This window comes from Meles meles, chromosome 9, assembly GCF_922984935.1.
Source record: "Meles meles chromosome 9, mMelMel3.1 paternal haplotype, whole genome shotgun sequence".
Classification (NCBI taxonomy): domain Eukaryota; kingdom Metazoa; phylum Chordata; class Mammalia; order Carnivora; family Mustelidae; genus Meles; species Meles meles.
In genome coordinates, this window is record NC_060074.1 from 39,633,556 (window position 1) to 39,654,069 (window position 20,514).

The 20,514-nt window shown below is 35.2% G+C and overlaps 2 protein-coding genes across 5 annotated transcripts in view; one reads left to right on the forward strand and one right to left on the reverse strand.

The window, feature by feature from the left end:
• PSMD1 (proteasome 26S subunit, non-ATPase 1) overlaps positions 1–20,514 on the forward strand; it is a 93,147-nt gene that overhangs the window by 33,233 nt on the left and 39,400 nt on the right. The gene's annotated exons all lie outside the window — the stretch shown is intronic.
• On the reverse strand, positions 604–19,687 carry HTR2B (5-hydroxytryptamine receptor 2B). 3 transcript variants are annotated; one of them, XM_046019076.1, is made up of 5 exons: positions 19,629–19,687; positions 17,855–18,375; positions 17,642–17,701; positions 8,295–8,495; positions 604–3,071 (listed from the first exon to the last, which is right to left on the reverse strand). In XM_046019076.1, the coding sequence occupies exons 2-5, from the start codon at positions 18,057–18,059 to the stop codon at positions 2,176–2,178; spliced, it is 1,362 nt and encodes a 453-aa protein (XP_045875032.1). In that variant the 5' UTR covers positions 18,060–18,375; positions 19,629–19,687; the 3' UTR covers positions 604–2,175. The 3 variants fall into 3 exon arrangements, with proteins under 3 accessions (XP_045875032.1, XP_045875031.1, XP_045875033.1); XM_046019075.1 differs by having other exon boundaries at positions 17,642–18,375; XM_046019077.1 differs by having other exon boundaries at positions 17,642–17,973; positions 19,629–19,683.

Sequence of the window (20,514 nt, forward strand, 5' to 3'; positions counted from 1 at the left end):
ATAGTTTATATTAGAACTGTATTTCATTTTCTAGAAGTACTAGAATATTTCTCATTACCTAGAGAAAGATCTCTCAGCAGACTATAAGCAAAGATTTTTTTTCCCCAGGAATTGACGCTAACTAGTTCAAGGGTCTTACAGTTAATTTTGTAGGTATGTGTTTGTTTAAGCAGATACACTAATTTGGAAACAGTATAGAGCATGTGAGAAGGTAGTCCATTTACTCTAGTTTGTCTCAGGGTGGAGTTTGGCAGTGTGTGTGCCATCTCTGGTATTTAGACTTCTGGAACAATTATATATGCCTTCAGATATTTAAGGTGCAGTTTGGAATACTGTTAAAGTGACATCAGAAAATTTAATCTTATGTGACTTGGCAATAATATAAATCTTAATAAATGTCAAACTCATCATATTAGAGACTAGAACCAAAATAGATAAGTTTTACTTCAAGAATTAAATTAGGGGTGCCTGGGTGGCTCAGTCATTGGGCCTCTGCCTTCAACTCAGGTCATAATCCCAGGGTCCTGGGATCAAGCCCTGCATTGGGCTCCCTGCTCAGCAGGAAGCCTGCTTCTCCCTCTTCCATTCCCCCTGCTTGTATTCCCTCTTTCGCTGTCTCCCTCTCTGTCAAATAAATAAATAAAATCTTTAAAAAAACAAAAGAATTATTTTGCATATCTGAACTGGGCCACCCTTCATGCTGCTGAAAAATCTTAGACTGCTGGGGGGAATTCCATGCCTAAAGCTTTGAGATTTTAGGATTAAATTTGCAAGGTATACTCTTTCTGGCAGATGACACAGAGCCCATAAGGTTTATGTTCTAACTATGTTCCAGGAAAGGATTCTGCCATTTGGAGAATATATACCTGGTTCACTTATGCTGAGTTTCTCTATAGCCAGCACATTTCTTGAAGTAATTTTCTTAAAACTTAATCACCTGGAGAGGGACAGCCCTAGAGCAATAGGTTGAGACATAAGAATGGGTCAGCCTGAAAAGGAAAAGCTAAGATGTGGGCTGTCTTCACTGCAGAACTCTTTTGTTCACCATTTATGACAATAGCGTGACAATAAAATATCAGATGTAACTAGAATTGGATACAAATACAGACTGCCCGCCTGTACTCATTCTCATAAGAACCCTATGTAGCTGAGAAAACTGAGGCTCAGAGAAATTAAGTATCTTTCATAAATTTAGTCAGTTAGCTGGTGACACAGTTTGGATTTATTCCCAGATCTAGCAGTGCACAGTGAAATTAGGAAAGGGTGAATAAAAAATGTTGTGCCTGAGTTCAGCCAAGTTTTTGGGTCATTATGGGGTCATTAAAGTTTAGGTTCCTGGATCAAGATCCTGTGTCTCTAGTTTGCATTTGTTCTCCAAGGAACAAAACGAATTTCAGGTACTCAGGAGTGATTTCATTTGCGTCCTCTCGTTCTCTAAGTTAGACCCACTTCTGGTGAGTAGATGTACCTGGTATCTGACATTTAACAAACAGCTCTAGTTCTGAGATCCTGTTACTTTGTGTGATACCCAATAACCGTCCTCCCTACCCTTCCATCACAAGTTTCTTGATCAAAGCAATATCATGACTACCTTTAACTGAGCCAGACTGTAGTGACAATCTTAGTTTACCTCCAGATGCGATCATTCTGTGTACTTATTTTTAGTCTTCTCTTCCTCTCGTTGTTGTTCTGTGTTACGCCTTATGTTTTTAAGGCTTTGAAGAGGTTAATGCTTTTTTGTCTTATTTCATTCTTAGCACAGCTTTCATAGAGTTAGGAACTAAACAAATTATTACAATGACATTGTTTGTTTTTAAGACTGAAACTTACCGATTTACTTAATTTTATTTCATTTGAATACCTTAACATTTAGCCAGACTGCTGGATTGTTTTTGCTTTCAGCTATACAAAATGATTTTTTTCATGGAGTAGTTTTGTCCAAATAAAGAAAATTGTATCATCTTAATAGATAACTCTTATTTTAAAGAGATGATTTGATTCATGACATAAAGTTCTTCTTTTATAATTCTTGGTACATTTATCTCATCTTCATCACCTTATTCATATATTATTATATATGAATATTCGTATATTAATTGGATTCATTATTTAATTTGTATATTAATTAATTCGTATATTATTCGTATATTAATTAGATGAAAACTGACATTCCTTCTATACGTAACTGACTTGCTCTTCAGTTTTGTCACCTTCATGTTCTGTGAGGAGAAGTGTATCTAGTAGAATGATTGAGGAAGCCTGAATGTTTGAACTGCGGAGCCTCATTGGGCTCTGGAACACGGCAGGATTAATCCCGTTTCTCATTCCATGTTTCATGAAAAACTTAGAGTTCTCTGCCCTTGGATTTCGGAAGTAGATATTGCTAGAACATTTTCTGACAGTTTTTACTGATTTCATGGCCCGGTAATTGCAGCTGATGTATCGGCCAAATGCGTTCCGAAATGTCTTATTGAAGAGGGTGTAGATCAAAGGATTCACCCCTGAGGAAACGTAGCCTATCCACACAAATACCTCTAGAAGCATTTTGAGAGTAGTCTGGTTGCAGGAATCACATAAAACTAAAGTTATATTTGTAATAAAAAAGGGGCACCACATAAGCAAAAAGAGAAAAAAAACAATCCCTAGAACCTTAGAGGCTCTCTGTTCATTGGAAATGGTCTGCACAGACTTTTTTCCAACCGTGGACATTCTTCGCCTACGTATCTTATCACTTGAGTTGGGCAGAGTTTTGCCTTTGTGGGAACTATCCAGCATTGCCACCTTTTCAGGTGATGAGCAAGGTGTTTCTTTGGAACTATGGAAGACTGTAGACACAGCCAACCACGTTAGGCGTTGAGGTGGCTTGTTTTTGACCAAGTAAGCTTTCTTCTGTAAAGCTTGGATAGTGAGAAAGTAGGTGACAATCATGATTGCCAGAGGTGTGAAGAAGGCAGCCAGTGAGCCAAAGAGCATGAAGTTGCCAAAACGATCCTTTGTCAGCACACAGGTGATGTTGCTTGGGTTACCTGCATCAGTTTCTATCCCTCTAATGGGTACTGGAATGGCAATGCCTAAGGAAGAGGGAACAAGATAAATTGAGTTAATTTTATGACCTTTGACTCTTAGATTAGATCCTTTTAGAGTTTATCTTAGTGACTTTATGTGGTTAATGGTTAGTGGATTTTCATTCCTAGTACACACAGTGCAGAATCTGTCAAAGCATTTAATTAAAGGAAGATTTAACAAATAGACCCAAGTAAGCAAACCTGACGTTTTTAAACAGAGATTGATTCGTGATTTCAAGTTTATAATTTAAGCTTCCCTAAAGCTGTAGTATGTCTACAAAATAAAGAGAATGTCATTTATTCTCCATTTCTCATAATCTGTTTGTTTGTTGATCTATCCCAGGTTAAGAAAAAGTAGTTCAGAGGAGAATTTGCTTTATCTTTATATCCAATGTTGTTGATTTAAAGAGACTTCAGAGTACATTCATGCAGTATCTTAATTCTAGATAGATGACTATTGTCTTTGAGGCTACAGAGTTTGATTTAATAGACATTTTCATTATTTGTAATTTATGAGCGTCTTAATCTTTTCCTCTGACGACTTCGGGAAAACTAAGTGGAGTTCGTTGTTTTTTTTTTTTTTTTTAAATGCTACTTAAATATTTGAGATCATATGAATCATGAAATTTACTTTCCTTTTCTTATTTCTTTTTTATTAACTTATAGAGTGTTATTTGCTTCAGGGGTACAAGTCCGTAAATCATCAGTCTTACACAATTCACAGCACTCACCAAAGCACATACCCTTCCCAGTGTCCTTAACCCAGCCACCCTATTTCCCCCCACTCCCTAGCAACCTTCAGTTTTTTCCTGAGATTAAGTGTCTCATATGGGGGGGTGGGGGGAGTCTCATATGGTTTGTCTTCCTCCCCAGTCCCATCTTGTTTCATTTTTTTCCCTCCCTTCCCCCCATAACCCCCTGCCCTGCCTCTCAATTTCCTCATATCAGAGAGATCATATGATAATTGTCTTTCCCTGATTGACTTACTTCGCTCAGCATCATACCCTCTAGTTCCATCCAGGTCATTGCAAGTGGCAAGATTTCGGGTTTTTTGATGGCTACATAGTATTCCATTGTATAAATAAACCACATCTTCTTTATCCATTCATCTATTGATGGACATCTAGACTCTTTCCATAGTTTGGCTACTGTGGACATTGTTGCTATAAACATTGGTGTGCAAGTGCCCTTTCAGATCACTACATTTGTATCTTTAGGATAAATACCCAGTAGTGCGATTGTTGGGTCGTAGGGTAGCTCTATTTTCAACTTTATGAGGAACCTCCACACTGTTTTCCAGAGTGGCTGCACCAGCTTGCATTCCCACCAACAGCATAGGTGTTTCTCCACATCCTTGTCAACATTTGTCATTTCCTGACTTGTAAATTTTAGCCATTCTGACTGCTGTGAGGGGATATCTCACTGTGGTTTTGATTTGTATTTCCCTGATGCTGAGTGATGTTGAGCACTTTTTCATGTGTCTGTTGGCCACTTGGATATCCGACAGAAAGGGAGAAGGTATTTGCAAATGATGTATCAGATAAAGGTCTTGTATTCAAAAGCTATAAAGAACTTATCAAATTCAACACCCAAAGAACAAATAAGCCAACCAAGAAATGGGCAGAAGACATGAACAGACATTTCTGCAAAGAAGACATCCAAATGAAATTTATTTTCAGATTGAGAGTTCCTCTAATAGATATGAAAGAAATATATCTCATGCTAATTTTCTAGTACTTTAAATACCATGGAGTGGGTATTTAAATATGATCTTGCCATGTGAAGTAGCTTATTAGACTAAGTACACAAGTGTTATCCTGAATCCTTTCCCTTTGAAACAGCAGATTCTTTTTTTTTTTTAAGATTTTATTTATTTATTTGACAGGCAGAGAGAGAGAGAGGAGGAAGCAGGCTCCCCACTGAGCAGGGAGCCCGATGCGAGGCTCCATCCCAGGACCCTGGGGTCATGACCTGAGTCGAAGGCAGAGGCTTTAACCCATTGAGCCACCCAGGTGCCCGAAACAGCAGATTCTTAAAAAGAAGTTTAAATTAACTGTATCTTTAGAAATCTCTAGAATCCTTGGTTGTTGTTGTTTTTTATGAATCTGAAAGTACTTCATCATGTACACAGCCTTTTTATGGTAACTGAAGAGCCTTTGATGAAAATATTTTCCTCAAATACCTTCTAACAGGGAGGCTACTGCTTTTTCTACTTTTCCTCAACTCTCCTACCAGAAAGTGGATTCTTTATACTTACTGTTCTACACTAGAAGTCAGCGTATTACAGCTTGAGAGCTGAATCTGGCCTGCATCCTGTTTTTGTAAATAAAATTTTATTGGAACACGGCCATCCCCATTTGTTAACAAATTGTCTATGATTGCTTTTACTCTCCTGCTGCGAAGCTGAGTAGTTGTGACAGAAACAGTTAGAGCCTGCAAGCCCAAAATATTTACTCTCTTGGTGTTTACAGGAAAAGTTGGCTGACCCCGCTGTACCCTGGTAATTCTAAGTAATTTTCCCACTTTTCTCCCCAAAACCCTTCCCTTTTGAAGTCTACTGATAATCTGCTTACAATATTCTGTTCTCCATGCAGATCATCAACCAACTTCCAGGACCTCTATCCATCTTCCTCAGTAGATTCAACACCTTGCTAAAGCCTTCCTCTCCACCATTCCATTGCTGTTACGTTCCATGACTTGACCTTATTGATGACCCTTCTGACACCTTCATTTTGTGTCTGTTGAACTCCATTCTGATATCTTTTATTATTTTTAAAATTTTATTTCCAATGTAGTTAACATACAGTATTATATTAGTTTCTGGTGTATCAACCCTCATTATTATTATTTGCACTCCTGAAGGCATCCACAAACCCTCTTAAAACTCTCCCACATCTAAAACCAAGAACTTTGTGTGAAATTTCCCTTTCTTGCCCTGCTAATCTTCATTACTGTGGGACATCGTTTTACAGTTATGCTGACCTCTAGTCCATTCATCCTTCTCTATTTTCACATTCTGTTAACCTCCTTCAAGGTTCACATTACCTTTCCAACCAGATTGGTGGTCAATAACATAAGTTTTCACTGGTACTTTTTATACCCTTATCCCCTTACTCTTTCATACCTTACTTTTTGCCAGGTCTTACTGAGGATAACTAAGTCCAGAAGAAAGTGAGCTCTTTTCAGCATTTTGCAGAATTTAAAAACTGAACTAACCCTATCATCTGCTTTTTCTTCTACAAAGTTACTAAATTGTCACTGGGCCTACAAACAAAGGGTGATGAAATGAACACAGCATTGATTGTGGCCTTGGTGCTGAAAAGCTCTTAACAGTCTTTAAGCCAACTATCTAAAGCCTCTATGTTTTGGGGCACCTGGGTGGCTCAGTCGGTAAGCATCTTCGGCCCAGGTCATGGTCCCAGGTGCTGGGGTTGAGCCCCATGTCAGGGCAGGGAGCTTCTTTCTCCCTTTCCCTCTGCTCCTCCCCTCCTGCTTGTTAACGCTCTCTCTCTCAAATAAATAAATAAAAATCTTTTTAAAAAATAAAACCTCTATGTTTCTTTTCTCATCTATAAAAGGAAAAAGTGAATTTATAAGATCCCTTCCAAAGCTGTAAATCTGGAGTCTTCTCTTTATTCTTTTCTTCCTGCCTACTTAATACTTTGTATTAGTCTAATTTGTTTATTATCTGCCTTCCTTGAATATAGAGGCTCTTTTTTCTTTATCTTTGTATTCTTGATATCTAGTTTGTCACAGGTATGCAACAGAGATTTGATCTGCTTATGGATTCATGCGAACCAGCTTTAATTGAGTATCACTTCTAACAGTAGGCTATTTATTGGCTTGATCATATTTATTTCATGGTTTCAAATGTTTTAATTCTTCTTAAGGATCGTTTCTCCTGTTTTCTCCCTGCCTTTGCCCTGTTTCCTCCACCTTAACCCAACACACACATACCTCACACTGTCTCCCCCCATCCTCTCCCTTATTGCAGTGAGTTTACCAAAAAGATTGGAACTTCTGGCATGAGCTACTGTAGTTTCCCTCTTTTCCACTTTAAATTTTGGTGACTGTTACCCATTATCTCCCATGCCCTTTCTCTGGATTCTTTTGGGGGGCCTTTTCTGCTCTGCCAATCAGCACCTGTCCCCAAAACTAGCCTATCTCTCTGCTTACAAACCTGTTGTTCTGAATAGACTTTTCCTTGGCCCTGATTTCTTCACAAGCCAGAGTAGTAACGCTCCTTACTTTTACCTCCAAACTTTTCAGAAGAGGTTTGGCCCTGCTATTGTTTCAGGAACATAAAGGTCACTTTCATTATCTTGCTTTTTTGCCCAGTGTTCTTATTTTGATTAGAGAGAGACCATGTCTTTTTCATGGTTTTCCTTTAGCATTCCAGATCTCTCTTGATTTTTTTTTTCCCCTAGGAAGAAGTGAATCTGCTAGTCAGACTGTTGATGATCATCGTAATAATTGTTTTGAATCTTTTTCTGATACTAACTTATAAGAGGTCTGAATTATTTCTGCTGTACTTCATGCTAGGATACTCTATCATAGAAGCTATCTTTGAGCATTAAAGATGGGCACAAGGGCATAAGGCAGTTTAGAAGAAATATTATTTTCTTATGTAAATCATTTCTGAATATCGCTAGCATCTCTCTTAAAACCTCCGATTAATCATATATTCAGAACACTTATGTAGACACTTACTGCCTTTATTCTATACACATATTGGCTTCCAAGATGAATTTATGGTCTTTAGTACGTGCATACAAAGTGTTTGTTTCTTTTTTTTCTTTTTTCTCTTTTCCTGTTTATCTTCTTAAGTGTGACTGAAGATGCATTTTATTTTTTTGTTACTCTAATACTAATTTCGAGATTCCGCATGCTCCCTAGACCTTAATGATCTATTGACAGAAACAAAACCTGTTTTCAGACTTAGTCTTCCTGCATGTCAAAATCAAAGCAGGAAGATATCTCAGGAACGTTTATGAAGATGGTTCTTTCTGAGGACATGAACTTTTTGCTTTTTCACACATGTTGTTGATAGTGTGATTTTATATGATGGCATGGCATAAAGAGTTTGTGTTGGTGTACCAGTATATCAATAGTCTGCCTTGATCTCTTATGCTAAGTTTCACAGCCTACCTGGCCTGGTATGTTTCTTATCCAAAAGAAACCAAAAGCTGTTTATTTATACCACCCCACACCCTGACATTCCCCACATACCTATTGAAATTAGCCATACCACTGTAATCTTGATGAGTGCTGTGGCTCGTGAGTTATATTGATTGGCCTGGATTGGCTTTTTGATGGCTATATAACGATCCACGGAAATGGCACAGAGATGCATGATGGATGCAGTAGAAAAAAGAACATCAAGAAATAACCAGGCAGGGCATAGAACAAGTGGGAGGGGCCACATAGCCTCTGAAAAACAAAACAAAAGCATATTCTCATGAATGGCAATCTTCAGTTTGCAGTTTCTTTTTAAAGTGATACATATTTTTTAACTTTTTGTTACTTATTTGAAATTTTATGAGTTAACCTCCACAAGATGTCTAACTTTAGATAATGGATTCAGTAATAATAAATGTATTTCTGTAAATGGTCCCTTTTAAATACATTTTCTATTTCGTATAGTAATCACAGCACCCTTTTTCAAAATCAGCAGCTTAGCATTTTTAGCATTCATTTGACCATAGTTGCTCTTTTGTCTGTTCCTTTCGTGATCTTTTAAAAATTTCCACAGTGTTGCAACTGCAACTTAACCTTGCTAGTCAAATAAAATTAATTTTTAAGCTGCTTTGGTATAAAAAGAATATTTTACCATATAGAGGAGGCAATACAATGTAGCAAAAAGAGTATTAGAATGGGAATCTCAGTGAAGCCTAGGATTTGGCTCATTTCTCGCAATAACTAGCAGCGTGATCTTTGTTTATAGCAAATTCTCATTTGGTGAAATAATTAAGTGAAATGATTGGAGTTTTCTTTTTGACAGAAGTAGTTCTTGAATAAAGTTTGCAAAAGGAATGACTGCAGATTTTTCTGAAGAAAAATAGATTGTTATCCTTCCATATTTCATCATTCACTCCAGGCACTGGGGAGTTATGGTTTAAAAAGAAAGTGTCAGGATTAAACATAGTACTTAATTTATATAACAAACTCTTATTTAAAAAAATTTATTCTATGCCTCATACAGTCTTAAGAATTTGAGAAATAATAACTTGGAAAAAATTCAGTTTTGGATATGATACTGAATATCCTGTGTAGTTTTCCAATAAATTTACTTAGGCAAGTATCTATAACACATATGGATTGATATGTTATATTTTATACATACACCCAGTATATATATGTTTGCAGTTCCAAAATACCCAAAATTTCAAAATTTATTTTAGGGTTTCCCCTAGAATATTTCAGTTAGAACTCACATTTCTAACACACACACACACACACACACACACACACACACACAGATTTTAGACCTGCAATAAAAGGAAATTACTTCTGTGTAGAACAAATGTCATATATATGTGAGATTATCTAAATCCTTTTTATAGTTTAATTGTTGTATGTCCACTGAAAAATATAAACTACTTTTCATAGTTTTTGCATGATTATCTGACCTTGACAGATAATTGGGATAGTTGAAGGAAGACCAAGATACCATTTTAGGATTTCAGAGAACCAAGAAACTCTTCAGTTGTAAACTGTTCAAATTCAAGAAGCTTGGGCGTGGAAAGATGTTAACATCCCATACCAAAAATAAATAAATAAATGAATGAAAGCTATCATTTAGGGAAAGAGTTTTGAGATAGATTTGAATATGTTTTTTTTCAAAAGCGTACAAATTAATGTTTTAAAAGCAGTGTTTTAGAAGACCCTGGGAAACATTATAATATCTTGGGTCTTAAAAGATGCACCAACATTTATTCACTGTTGTAGGATAGGCACTCAAAATGCCTCATAGGAAGAAATTTATGGGAGACCTCTCAAAATAAATCAAGTATGGCAGAGAAATCTGTCTTGAGAGAGAAACTTAATCAGTTAGATTTTTCTCCCTCTTAGTCATAGTATTCAGGTTTTCTGTTAATAAGTAGAAAAGGACTTTGGACACTGAAAGACTGCAATGGACCTCAGCTTAAGTAAACTAACAGTTCAAGTAGAGTGAAAATAATCACATATGATTAAAAGAGTTGTGCAGTGGAAACTACTTGAAATGATGTTACATTCTAAACTGTCTTGACGTTCTACATTTAGAACTGAGTAGAAGATAGAAAAATACTCAAATGTAGAGCTATAACAAGAGATACTGATCATAGTTTTAAACTTGCCTATTTAGCTTTTCTAATTATGGGTTATATGTTTTTTAATTAACATCTGAGAAATTCTAGGGGTGCCTGGGTGGTTCAGTGGGTTAAAGCCTCTGCCTTCAGCTCAGGTCATGATCCCAGGGTCCTGGAATTGAGTCCTGCATCAGGCTTTCTGCTCAGCAGGGAGCCTGCTTCCTCCTCTCTCTGCCTGCCTCTCTGCCTACCTGTGATCTCTGTCTGTCAAATAAATAAATAAAATCTTAAAAAAAAAATAAAGATCTGGGAAATTTTAGTCATAAATCTAGTAGCCATGAGCAGGAAGCCATGTAAAAAGTACAAGTCTTTGGAAAATAGACAATTTGACTCTAATTGTGGACTAAAAGAGAAAGCTCTTTAGTGCTCCAGTGAAGCCTTGTTAGGCTCACTTTCCAACAGAATGAATTTATTTTATAAACTCCAAATTTTCAGGGGCGTCTGGGTGGCTCAGTCGGTTAAGAGACTGCTTCTTCTCAGGTCATGAGATTGAACCCTTCATTGGACTCCCTGCTCAGCAGGGATCCTGCTTCTCCTCCCCACCCCCTCACACATAACCCCCAATTCATGCTCTGTCTCGCCGCCGTTTCCTCTCTCTCAAATAAATAAACTCTTGGGGCACCTGAATAATTCAGTGGGTTAAAGCCTCTGCCTTCGGCTCAGGTCATGATCCCAAGGTCCTGGGATCGAGCCCCACATCGGACTCTGCGCAGGGAGCCTGCTTCCTCCTCTCTCCTTGCCTGCCTTTCTGCCTACTTGTGATCTCTGTCTGTCAAATAAATACATAAAATCTTTTATAAATAAATAAAATCTTAAAAAAATAAACTCCAATTTTGGTGCATGAAGCAGATATTAAAATTAATGCAGTTTGCTAGAATTTTATTATTTTAGTCAGTACTTATTACTAATAGAAATACTGAGGCATGATAGGGAATTTTCTTTAAGGAGATTGTGATAAAGGTTTAGGATTAAGAGGATGGATCTTTATTATTAATCTTTTTAATTGAAAGTTTCATGAAGGTACTAGTCAATAGGCTTTTTATGAAATGAACATAAAAGTAACATGACTGCATTAAATTAATAGAAATCTTTTATATAAAGTAAAAAGAAAAAATCTTGTCTGCCTAAATAGATTTGGGTAACCTAAGAATTTATACAAATTAAAAACTGTTCTAGACATTCTCAGGTTATAAAGGGATTTTCCCTAGTCCAGATACTTTCATTTCTAAAATTATCTTTTCATTTAGTATTAATTTGATAGGCTCAGGGTCAGAAAAGTTTCTTACTTTGGTGTGGGGTAGATTACTCCAAAACTTTGTTATTTTTATTAGGGTTTTAATTTGTTTTAAGGATTTATAATTACATTTATTTGTTATAATGTATTATGTCCAACTTACTTCCATAAGAACTTACTATACTATTTCAAATGGACCAGTTATAGATTTATATAGAAAGAAAAACATATATAAGAGTCAATATAAGGGAAATAAGTTATCAGGTACCTGAACTAAATTAATTACTGCTATTCTGGGGCTCTGAACTTGTCTTTTTCATAAAAGCTAAGGCAGAAGAAGGAAAACTTAAATTGTATAGTATTTGTTGTTTTACAAAAAGTGCACAAACTTTCTTTGAAAAACCTACCTCTTCTCCCACCTGCTCCCAAATTAATCTTAAAGAGGAATTTAATTTCAGTAAGGTTTGAATAATGGCACCTCTGTGGATGCCTGAAATAATTACAGATCAGTAATTATAGGAGCATAACAATCTTGCTGAGTTGTGGATCATATATAGTTCTTTATTTATCTAAAAATGTTAATAGCACAAAGTTTGTTGCTTAAAATGAAGACTTGCATGCTTCAAATACCACCATACATAAGGAGTGGTAGAATTGCCATTCAATTACATCAGTTTCTGTTTGTCTCCAGAGAAGGGTCAACAAATTCAAATTCATAGACATGGGCCCAGGTCTCATATCTTCCTCAGAAAAGATCTGGTGATCATCCCAAAAATTTGTACAAGTATTGTTTAAGACCCAAGTATTCTGTATCATTTAATATGAAATATAACTTTAAAAAAATATTGTCTGCTTTGTCCCCAGAGAAAACTCTATGGCTGACTTGTTAGGTAGAGTTATTTCAGATGTAAATGTTGGCTATTTGTCGAATATGACCATTACGGTTGACATAATTTCTCATTTCATTTGAGAAAGCAGTGTAAAAGAGTGAGTTAAGACTGTGAATTCTGGAGTCCATTCTCAGGGGTTCAAATCATGTCTCTGCCATTTATTCTTCTGTCCTCTCTTGTAAAGTGGTGATAATGATGATGATACCAATTTTATAGGATTGCTTTGAAGATTAAATGCAGTAATACATGTTTAGTTTAGAACAATGTCTGGCATAAGAAAGCACTCAATAAATGTTAGTTCCTATTACTATTACTGTTTGACAGAAACAGCCTACCCATTAAAACACTCCTACTTAGAAATAAATGTTAAGTTATATAATCACTGTAAAACCAGTATGTTTGTCCTCCTGTCTGCTGTAGCAAGAGTACATGTATCCAACTGAACTTAAAGCTTTTTTTTTTAAAGGTATGAGAATGTGTTTAACTTTAAATTTTCATGAACTATGCCTTTTACTCTCTATATTTATATGTGTGTGTATATATATAAATAGCAGACATAAATAACCTATATACATTGTATGCTTGGCTATTTACTTATTTAGCTTTCTTTTTAATGGCTATAGAAACCTGAGTGTTTTTAACCAGAAACTCCATTTTTTGGTGAGATGCACTCATCTGATCTGAAACCTGCTTACTCTTTCGGCAGGTTTTTAGTTTGGAAAGCTGAGTTATATGATTAATTCAGAAAAATAATTAAAATTAACCTATAAATCCGAGACATAAAATATTTGCCTTCTGAGAATTTTAAATGACTGTATTTTTGAAGCTATCCCAAGGGGACTGCGCCTATAGAGTTTACCAAGGTAAATAGTTCATGAGTATATTGGAGTAGGACAGACCCTAAATTGCCTCATAGCCGAAAAGGACATGGGGTTCTCAGAGTACCCATTTCTTTATTCTCAGAAATTCTTACGTTTCTATTCTTATCTTTCAGAAAATAAAGACATAGATCAGTGCTTCAGTTTTTATTATGAAGCTTCTGTTTTGTTTTTGTTATCATTTTCCCACTACATTTGAATATATAAAATACTCTGGGATTAGATGTCTAATATGATAGTGTTTTCAACATTTCAAGTGATTTAATACTTACAAAATTTATTTTCTTGGTTTTTTATATTTCCATTTTCCTTTTTTTGTTGTTTTTTTGTTTTTTAAGATTTTATTTATTTATTCGACAGAAAGACCATGTGAGAGGGAATACAAGCAGGGGGAGTAGGAGTGGGAGAAGGAGGCTTCCTGCTAAGCAGGGAGCCCAACACGGGGAACCTGAGCTGAAGGTAGACGCTTAATGACTGAGCTACCCATGCACCCTAAATTTCCACTTTCCAAAAAGAGGTGCCTTTAATTGCTTTGGTCCCTCATTTAAGAATTGGGTAAAGCAGCATTTCACCACATAGATAACTGATTTTCTTTTTCTTTTACTGCTGTACATCTGTTTCACCTCTCTGGTCAGACTCACATCCAAACTAAATCACATATTTAAAGTATATAAACTATTCTCATATTCTGCTGATACTTGCCAGTTACTGGTGCCTGTAATGTGCTGGGCCTTAGTTGACTATTTCAGGATTCAGTGCCTAGGATGTCTTGCTTCAGATCCCTGTCTTGCAACCATTTTATTTTCTACAGCCTCTTGCAGTTATAGCATAGATACTATTTCAACTTTAATTGTGAGATGTGGATTAAAACTTAAGTTATAAATAAACCAGTAATGACCAATGAATGACCAAACACTGTATTTTCTCCTTTACATTTGTAATCATTTATTTAATGAGAGAAAAGTTCAGAGAAGTTCATAAGTATGAACATCCTGTCTTTTTTATATTGGCATATGATGTTCTGTTTTTCTTTGCATCCTATTGAGGTATTTCTAAATGCCTTCTAAGTAGGCATTTTTAAGCCTTATGTTATAAGCCACTGACTTATGATCGTGGATTTTGGGAATTATACACAAGACAGTCAAAACTAGACCTACAAAGCAAAGGTTAAGTCTAGTGCTCCCAGAGTGGAAGAAGTGGCAGAAAGATTGACATAGGTATTACAATTCATTTGAGAGACCGTGTTAGGCCAGTCATCATAATCTTGCTAAAATAGAAATTCTGTTAAAAAAAAAAAAGCAAACAATATTATATAATCAAATATTATGTAAATCATTGGTTGAATAACATACTCCTCAGCATAAGAGTCAGTTTTTAAAGTTTCATTGCTCTCCTTTTTTCAAAACTTAATTTTATTAGAATGTTAACTAATGTAAAGTTTCTTTTGTTACTTTCATTTAATTTCCCTGAGATAATTAAAAGCACTCATACTACTCAGTGGTAGTTAATGTTTTGTGTTTACAGAATCAGGGACACTTGTTTGTACAGACTTCTGAAGTTCAGAAGATGATTCCTATAAATGAGAGAAAAATACACAAAATCTATTCCCCCCTTTAAAGTTATCAAAAATTCTTGTAACTGCATTAATTTAGGAAGTCTTTGTATTTGTTAACATGTGAAGGGCTATAAAAATCTTAGTGTTTGAGGTCAAGTCCCAATTTATAGTATGTGCAGTTTCCAATTTATGAATGCATCCTTTTGAAGCTTTTTAGAGTGCAGAGCATGCATTTTCTCATATACTTTCTCTTAGAAATGGAATAATGTCTTTAATAATGAATTTAAAACAATAATTTTCAAGTAGTGTTTAAGTTCCCAGGTTAGTTTAGTTTTTAAAAATCTAATCCCCCAGTATTGCTTCATTACTGATAGTAGAAGTGTTTGAGACCACAGAAGTTTTTATTTTATTTTTTAAAAATTAACAAGCATTTGAAAGAATGAAATGTAGTTAAAACATACCATAGTTATTTAGGACATAAATAGGAAGACATTCCATATATTTTATGTTAAAATATGTTGGGTTTTCTGCTACCATTTATTGCCAAGAATATCTTGGGCCCCAAAAGTTTAAATATCAGCTCAGTCGTCAGCTGCAGATACCTACCATTTTTCTGTGGACCACATGGAATTCTCTCTTTTATCTGTTTTTCTGTTTTATCTAATCGCTTTAATACTATGGAACTTATTAGCTTTTTAAGATTCTTTAACTATTTAGCTGATAATTTGAGTATCTACCACAGTAATTTGCAAATAGTGGATGTTTGATATGGACTTTAGAGTTAATATTCAGTTCTGTGTAACTCAGTCTTATTTATTCAAAATAATATATCAATTACATTTTACGGTAGTAAAATAAGATGAGCGTTGTAACATTTTCTGTATGTCTAGCAAAAACATAATTTAAAGAGTGTGATTTTACAAATTAATTACTATTGTGTGTTTGGAGATAAGAGCCTTGAATCATGGGGGAACAGGTGGTGGGTAATAGGGAGGGCACATTTTGCATGGAGCACTGGGTGTTGTGCAAAAACAATGAATACTGTTACGCTGAAAAAATAAATAAAATTTTAAAAAAAGTTAAAAAAAAAAGTTGGTCGAAAAAGGAAAAAAAAAAGAGCCTTGAATCAAGTATCTGCAGTATTTAATATACATAAATGTTTCTACATTATCCTCATTTATTTTATTTCTTTTAAACTTTTTTCGGAATCAAGATCCTTTAGGTTCTCCTTTAGAGTAAAATTTCTTAATTACTTCCCATGGTTACATGTTGTACTAAAATATTCAAAAAATTACAAATTTATAAAAGAAGGGATAGATAGATATTATTAATGATTAGAGAGTCCATTAAAGCTGTAGAACCTTACTTATTACTGCTTGCCCTGCTATAAAATGTAAAGCCTTGGTTAGATGTTAATTTAGAAGGAAAGTTTAGCCTGTCACCATCTCATTTGAGGGATCAAACACTTAATTTAGGTATCTTTCTATAATTACTTAAAAATGTAACATTTAAACCTAAATATAATAGTTTAAATTGGAGTGTTTTTTTTTAAATTAGAGTTTTTATTCTCCTTCTAACACATGTTCTAGGTAAATAAACTTTACTTCTATAACCTGAAATATTTTTATCCTCACCATATAAGCATAATTTCAAGAAGCCCTATCTGCTACAAATAGTCATTTTTCTTAAGCAGTTAATGAGTCTAATATCAATTTATACAAAGCACTGAATAAGTTAAGTATTTTCTTTATGCTGATTCTCAGAAGCCCTAATAATTTATCAACAGAATTATTTGTATTTACCCAAATACTGTAACTGGAGATGATACACATAAGTGAAAACTTTCGTTTTAATATTATTATCTCTTTTCTTATAACAAACTAATATTTTAATATCAAGTTATTATTGTAATAACTCAGGTTTTGGTCTCTTGTTTTAATTGTTCATTTTTAATAAATTTTTAATATTTAATTTTATTTTGAATCAGATTTGTCTGACATGTATCAAGGACATGGATCATCAGAAATCATAAAAATTAAACAGATGAATCATTTCTTAGGACACTATGAGCCAGACCATTTCCTTTAGCAACTAAACATAATATTTTCTTGACATGACATACATGTTAAGAATTATGTTTAAGGCTAAAGTACACAAACGATAAAAAAAATAACAAGAACTGTTAGAACAATTCCAATTTTAAATTGGTGTTTAGTGATTCTAATTGGAATTAAGTGATTCGAAGATTTTATCATTAATCAATAACCCAGCAAACAACCAGCTGTCACAAAAGTGTCCTTGCTGTTGCTTGGTCAAGGGAAGAAAAGTATTGATAATGGGAAAGTTAAAGTATAGGTCTGTTCTTCACTTAATTTTTAGGCGATGAATGCAGAATCTGTGAATCTTGCTAACTTGGATGACTTTTTAAATGATTAGATGGCTAATTAGACTTTTATTAGATGGCTGGGTTAAGAGTAGAATGTTTCTAAGAAATTATTTTTTGCTCTTTAAAACTAATTATCAACTGTAGAAGATGATGGAAATGAGGGACTGTTTACCTACTGTTATCTTTAAATGGTCCATGTCCATCTTTAAAGACTGAGTATCCTTTTCTCTGATGGTATATCATAGTTCTGTGGTTTGATGCCAGGAGCAAAGTGAAATACTTACCAAATATTATTGTCAAGAGGGCAATCGGCATCACAAACAATCCAACCAGTAAATCAGCCACTGCCAGGGACATTAGAAAATAATTAGTAGCATACTGCAGCTTTTTCTCCAGTGAAACAGCCAGAATAACAAGAATGTTCCCACCAATTGTGGGTATTATCACCAGGATTATCAGAAGAGCTGCCCAGCGCGGTTTATTTCCCTCTTGCTCACCAGTCTGTTTCATTTCCTCTGGCATCGATTCTGTCTGTAATCCAGACCAGTTAGCAAAGATTAAGTGATGAAAGGAGCTCTGCAAAATGTGCTCAGGAATTGTGCTCTGTTCTGATATTCTGTAAGAGAAGGCCATTTGCTGTTTTTGTGTGATGTGATCCAATTCCGGACAGTGGTCTGCATGGTCGGTAGCTAAGCTGGTCATCTGCTTTTTAAAGGCATTGTACCCAGGCCAAACACTCAAAGCCAAAGTTGATTCCTTCCTTTAAAAAAATTTTTGGGTTCTTGAAAATGAGAGTATACAAACTTCTGTCCATTTCTGTAGGTAAGGCCCAGGGTTTAGTCTTCTGCAGAGGCTCAGATTTCAGAAGGCTTAGTGAAAGAAACTGATAGCTATGAAAGAAAGACTGTTTACCACTTTTTCTGTCTTCTCTCTGCTCTTTCTCTCTCTCTCTCTCTCTCTGCTGTAGCAATAGACTCGTGTTTGAATTTGAATGCCAGTGAGTTCGAAAGAGTTCCCCCTAGATTTAAAATATGTAGATTGCATTATTTTATTTTGTTATTTTCAAAAAACAGAAAAAACTCTTGAACTTAGTAGCCCTTCCCATCTCAATAGGTCCCTTGTGCATTTGTGACAATGCAACCTATTTCCACAGTCGTGTTCCTGATATGCCTCAGGTCACGAAACAGGAGATGCATTACTTTTTTCAGTGCTTATTTTTTTAAAAAGGCTAGATGTTTCCTGACCCATAAATGTCTTTTTACCTTTATCTTAGAATATGTACAGAAGAATAGAAACATTAAAGCACTAAATAATTCTGAATAGAACTTTTTGGTACACACCGTTTACCCACCTAGAAATTCTTCAAGCCCACCTAAGGTCCATATGAATGATTTACCAGCTAGGAATCCTTATTTGTAATTGGGTTTTATCTGGTCAGTTTTATCTTAATACTGATGTAATAGCCATTTTTTTTTAAAGATTTTACTTACTTATTTGACAGACAGAGATCACAAGTAGGCAGAGAGGCAGGCAGAGAGAGAGGAGGAAGCAGGCTCCCCACTGAGCAGAGAGCCGGATGTGGGGCTCATGACCTGAGCTGAAGGCAGAGGCTTAAACCCACTGAGCCACCCAGGCGCCCCTGTAATAGCCATTTTTATGCAACATTTTAAAATTCCTTTAGTTTGAGAGAAGGAAAAAAAAATGGGTATTAGTAGGATCCAAATAATTGTTTTTAATAAAATCATCTTTCAGAGAAAGCCTATTACTGCCACAAATATTTTCCAAATTTATCACTTTATGCCAAATTTGAAACAGTTCTTTTTTTGCTTTAAGTAGTCATTTTTTTCTTTAACCTCCCCAGTTTCCTTGGGAAGGAGGATAAGCTAAGAGGAAGGTTAAACCATTAATTCATAAAATCTGTAAATCCAGGGGTGCCTACGTGGGTCAGCCGGTTAAGCGTCTGCATTTGGTTTAGGTCATGATCCCAGGGTTCCGGTATTGAGCCCCACGTCAGGGCCTCCTGCTCAGCAGGCAGCACGCTTCTCCACTTGTGCTCTCCGTCTCTCCCCCTCTCAAGTAAATAAAATCTGTAAATCCTGTATTAAAATATCTCTCCTATAACATTGGTAAAATTTTCATTTTGGTTTTTAAGCCACTGAATAGAAATGAAAGATACAGCAGCAGTTTTTCTGAAGAAAGGGAAAAAATCTTTAGATTATTTCTAATTATTTGTAAAATATTTATTTATCTATTTATTTGTAAAATACATACCTCTTCTTGTTAATTTCCTGAGCGTGTCATCTGATCTGCTCAGTAGACCTGCGTGCTGCTCTGACTGAAGTCCTCTCATTGACTTATTCAGAGCCTCCCGCACAGACACTTAAAAGCAATGAAACAAATGTGTTGTGTAGCTGTAGGCATGCCAAGGAGGTTATTTCCTCTTTGAGACATTCATTTTTAGAAAGCAGCAGCATTCATTGTAATTCATAATACTACCAGTTAAGTATGTTGAACCAGTTCATGACCCTACTCATATTGTATTCTTAAGAACTCTCTTTGATGTTTGAGAGACTGAAATAAACTCTGTCATTTTTGCTTAACATAATTTTGTTTTGAATTAACACTGAGCTGTTTTTCCTTTTTTAAAAAAATTAAGATATAGTCTAGAGATTCTAGAGCTTTCATTTTGTAAAGAGTGTGCCCTGTGAACCTTACAGTGATTTCCAGAGTTCTAATTTCTGAACAAGATTCTTATTCAGCTTTTATGTGTTGTCTGTGGAACACAGTTAATTCTCTCTGGTTGCAACCTTATATAGAAGAACACAGAAAGAGCTGAATTCAACATGTATGCATAGGTTTTAGCAGAAACTTTGATTGCTCGTTTTTAAACAGATGGCCTCTGGATTGGGGGTGGTGATTCATTGGCAGTTTTTTGTATTTTTTCTCAGATATTTTGGGGAAAGTATACAGTATATAATGAAAATGTATTTCTGCCTTATTTCAGAAAATTGGCGTAAAAATTTTAACAGCTATGTTTAAGTTTTTTCTAGATGGAAAGAGTAGCTTAGCATTAGAACTTGAGCATTCTCAAATTTCCTTTTTAAAATATCATCATAGATCACTCATTTTTAAAGTATTTAATTCTAGGTCAGCAATA

Coding starts and splice junctions, on each gene's coding strand:
- HTR2B (XM_046019075.1), bottom strand. CDS start 18,059: ATGACCAGCTTAGCTACCGACCATGCAGACCACTGTCCGGAATTGGAT. Junction 8,496..17,641: donor CCTCTTGACAATAATATTTG/GTAAGTATTTCA, acceptor TTTGTTTTTCAG/AGGCTATGTGGCCCCTCCCA. Junction 3,072..8,294: donor GGTATGGCTAATTTCAATAG/GTATGTGGGGAA, acceptor CCTCTTCCTTAG/GCATTGCCATTCCAGTACCC.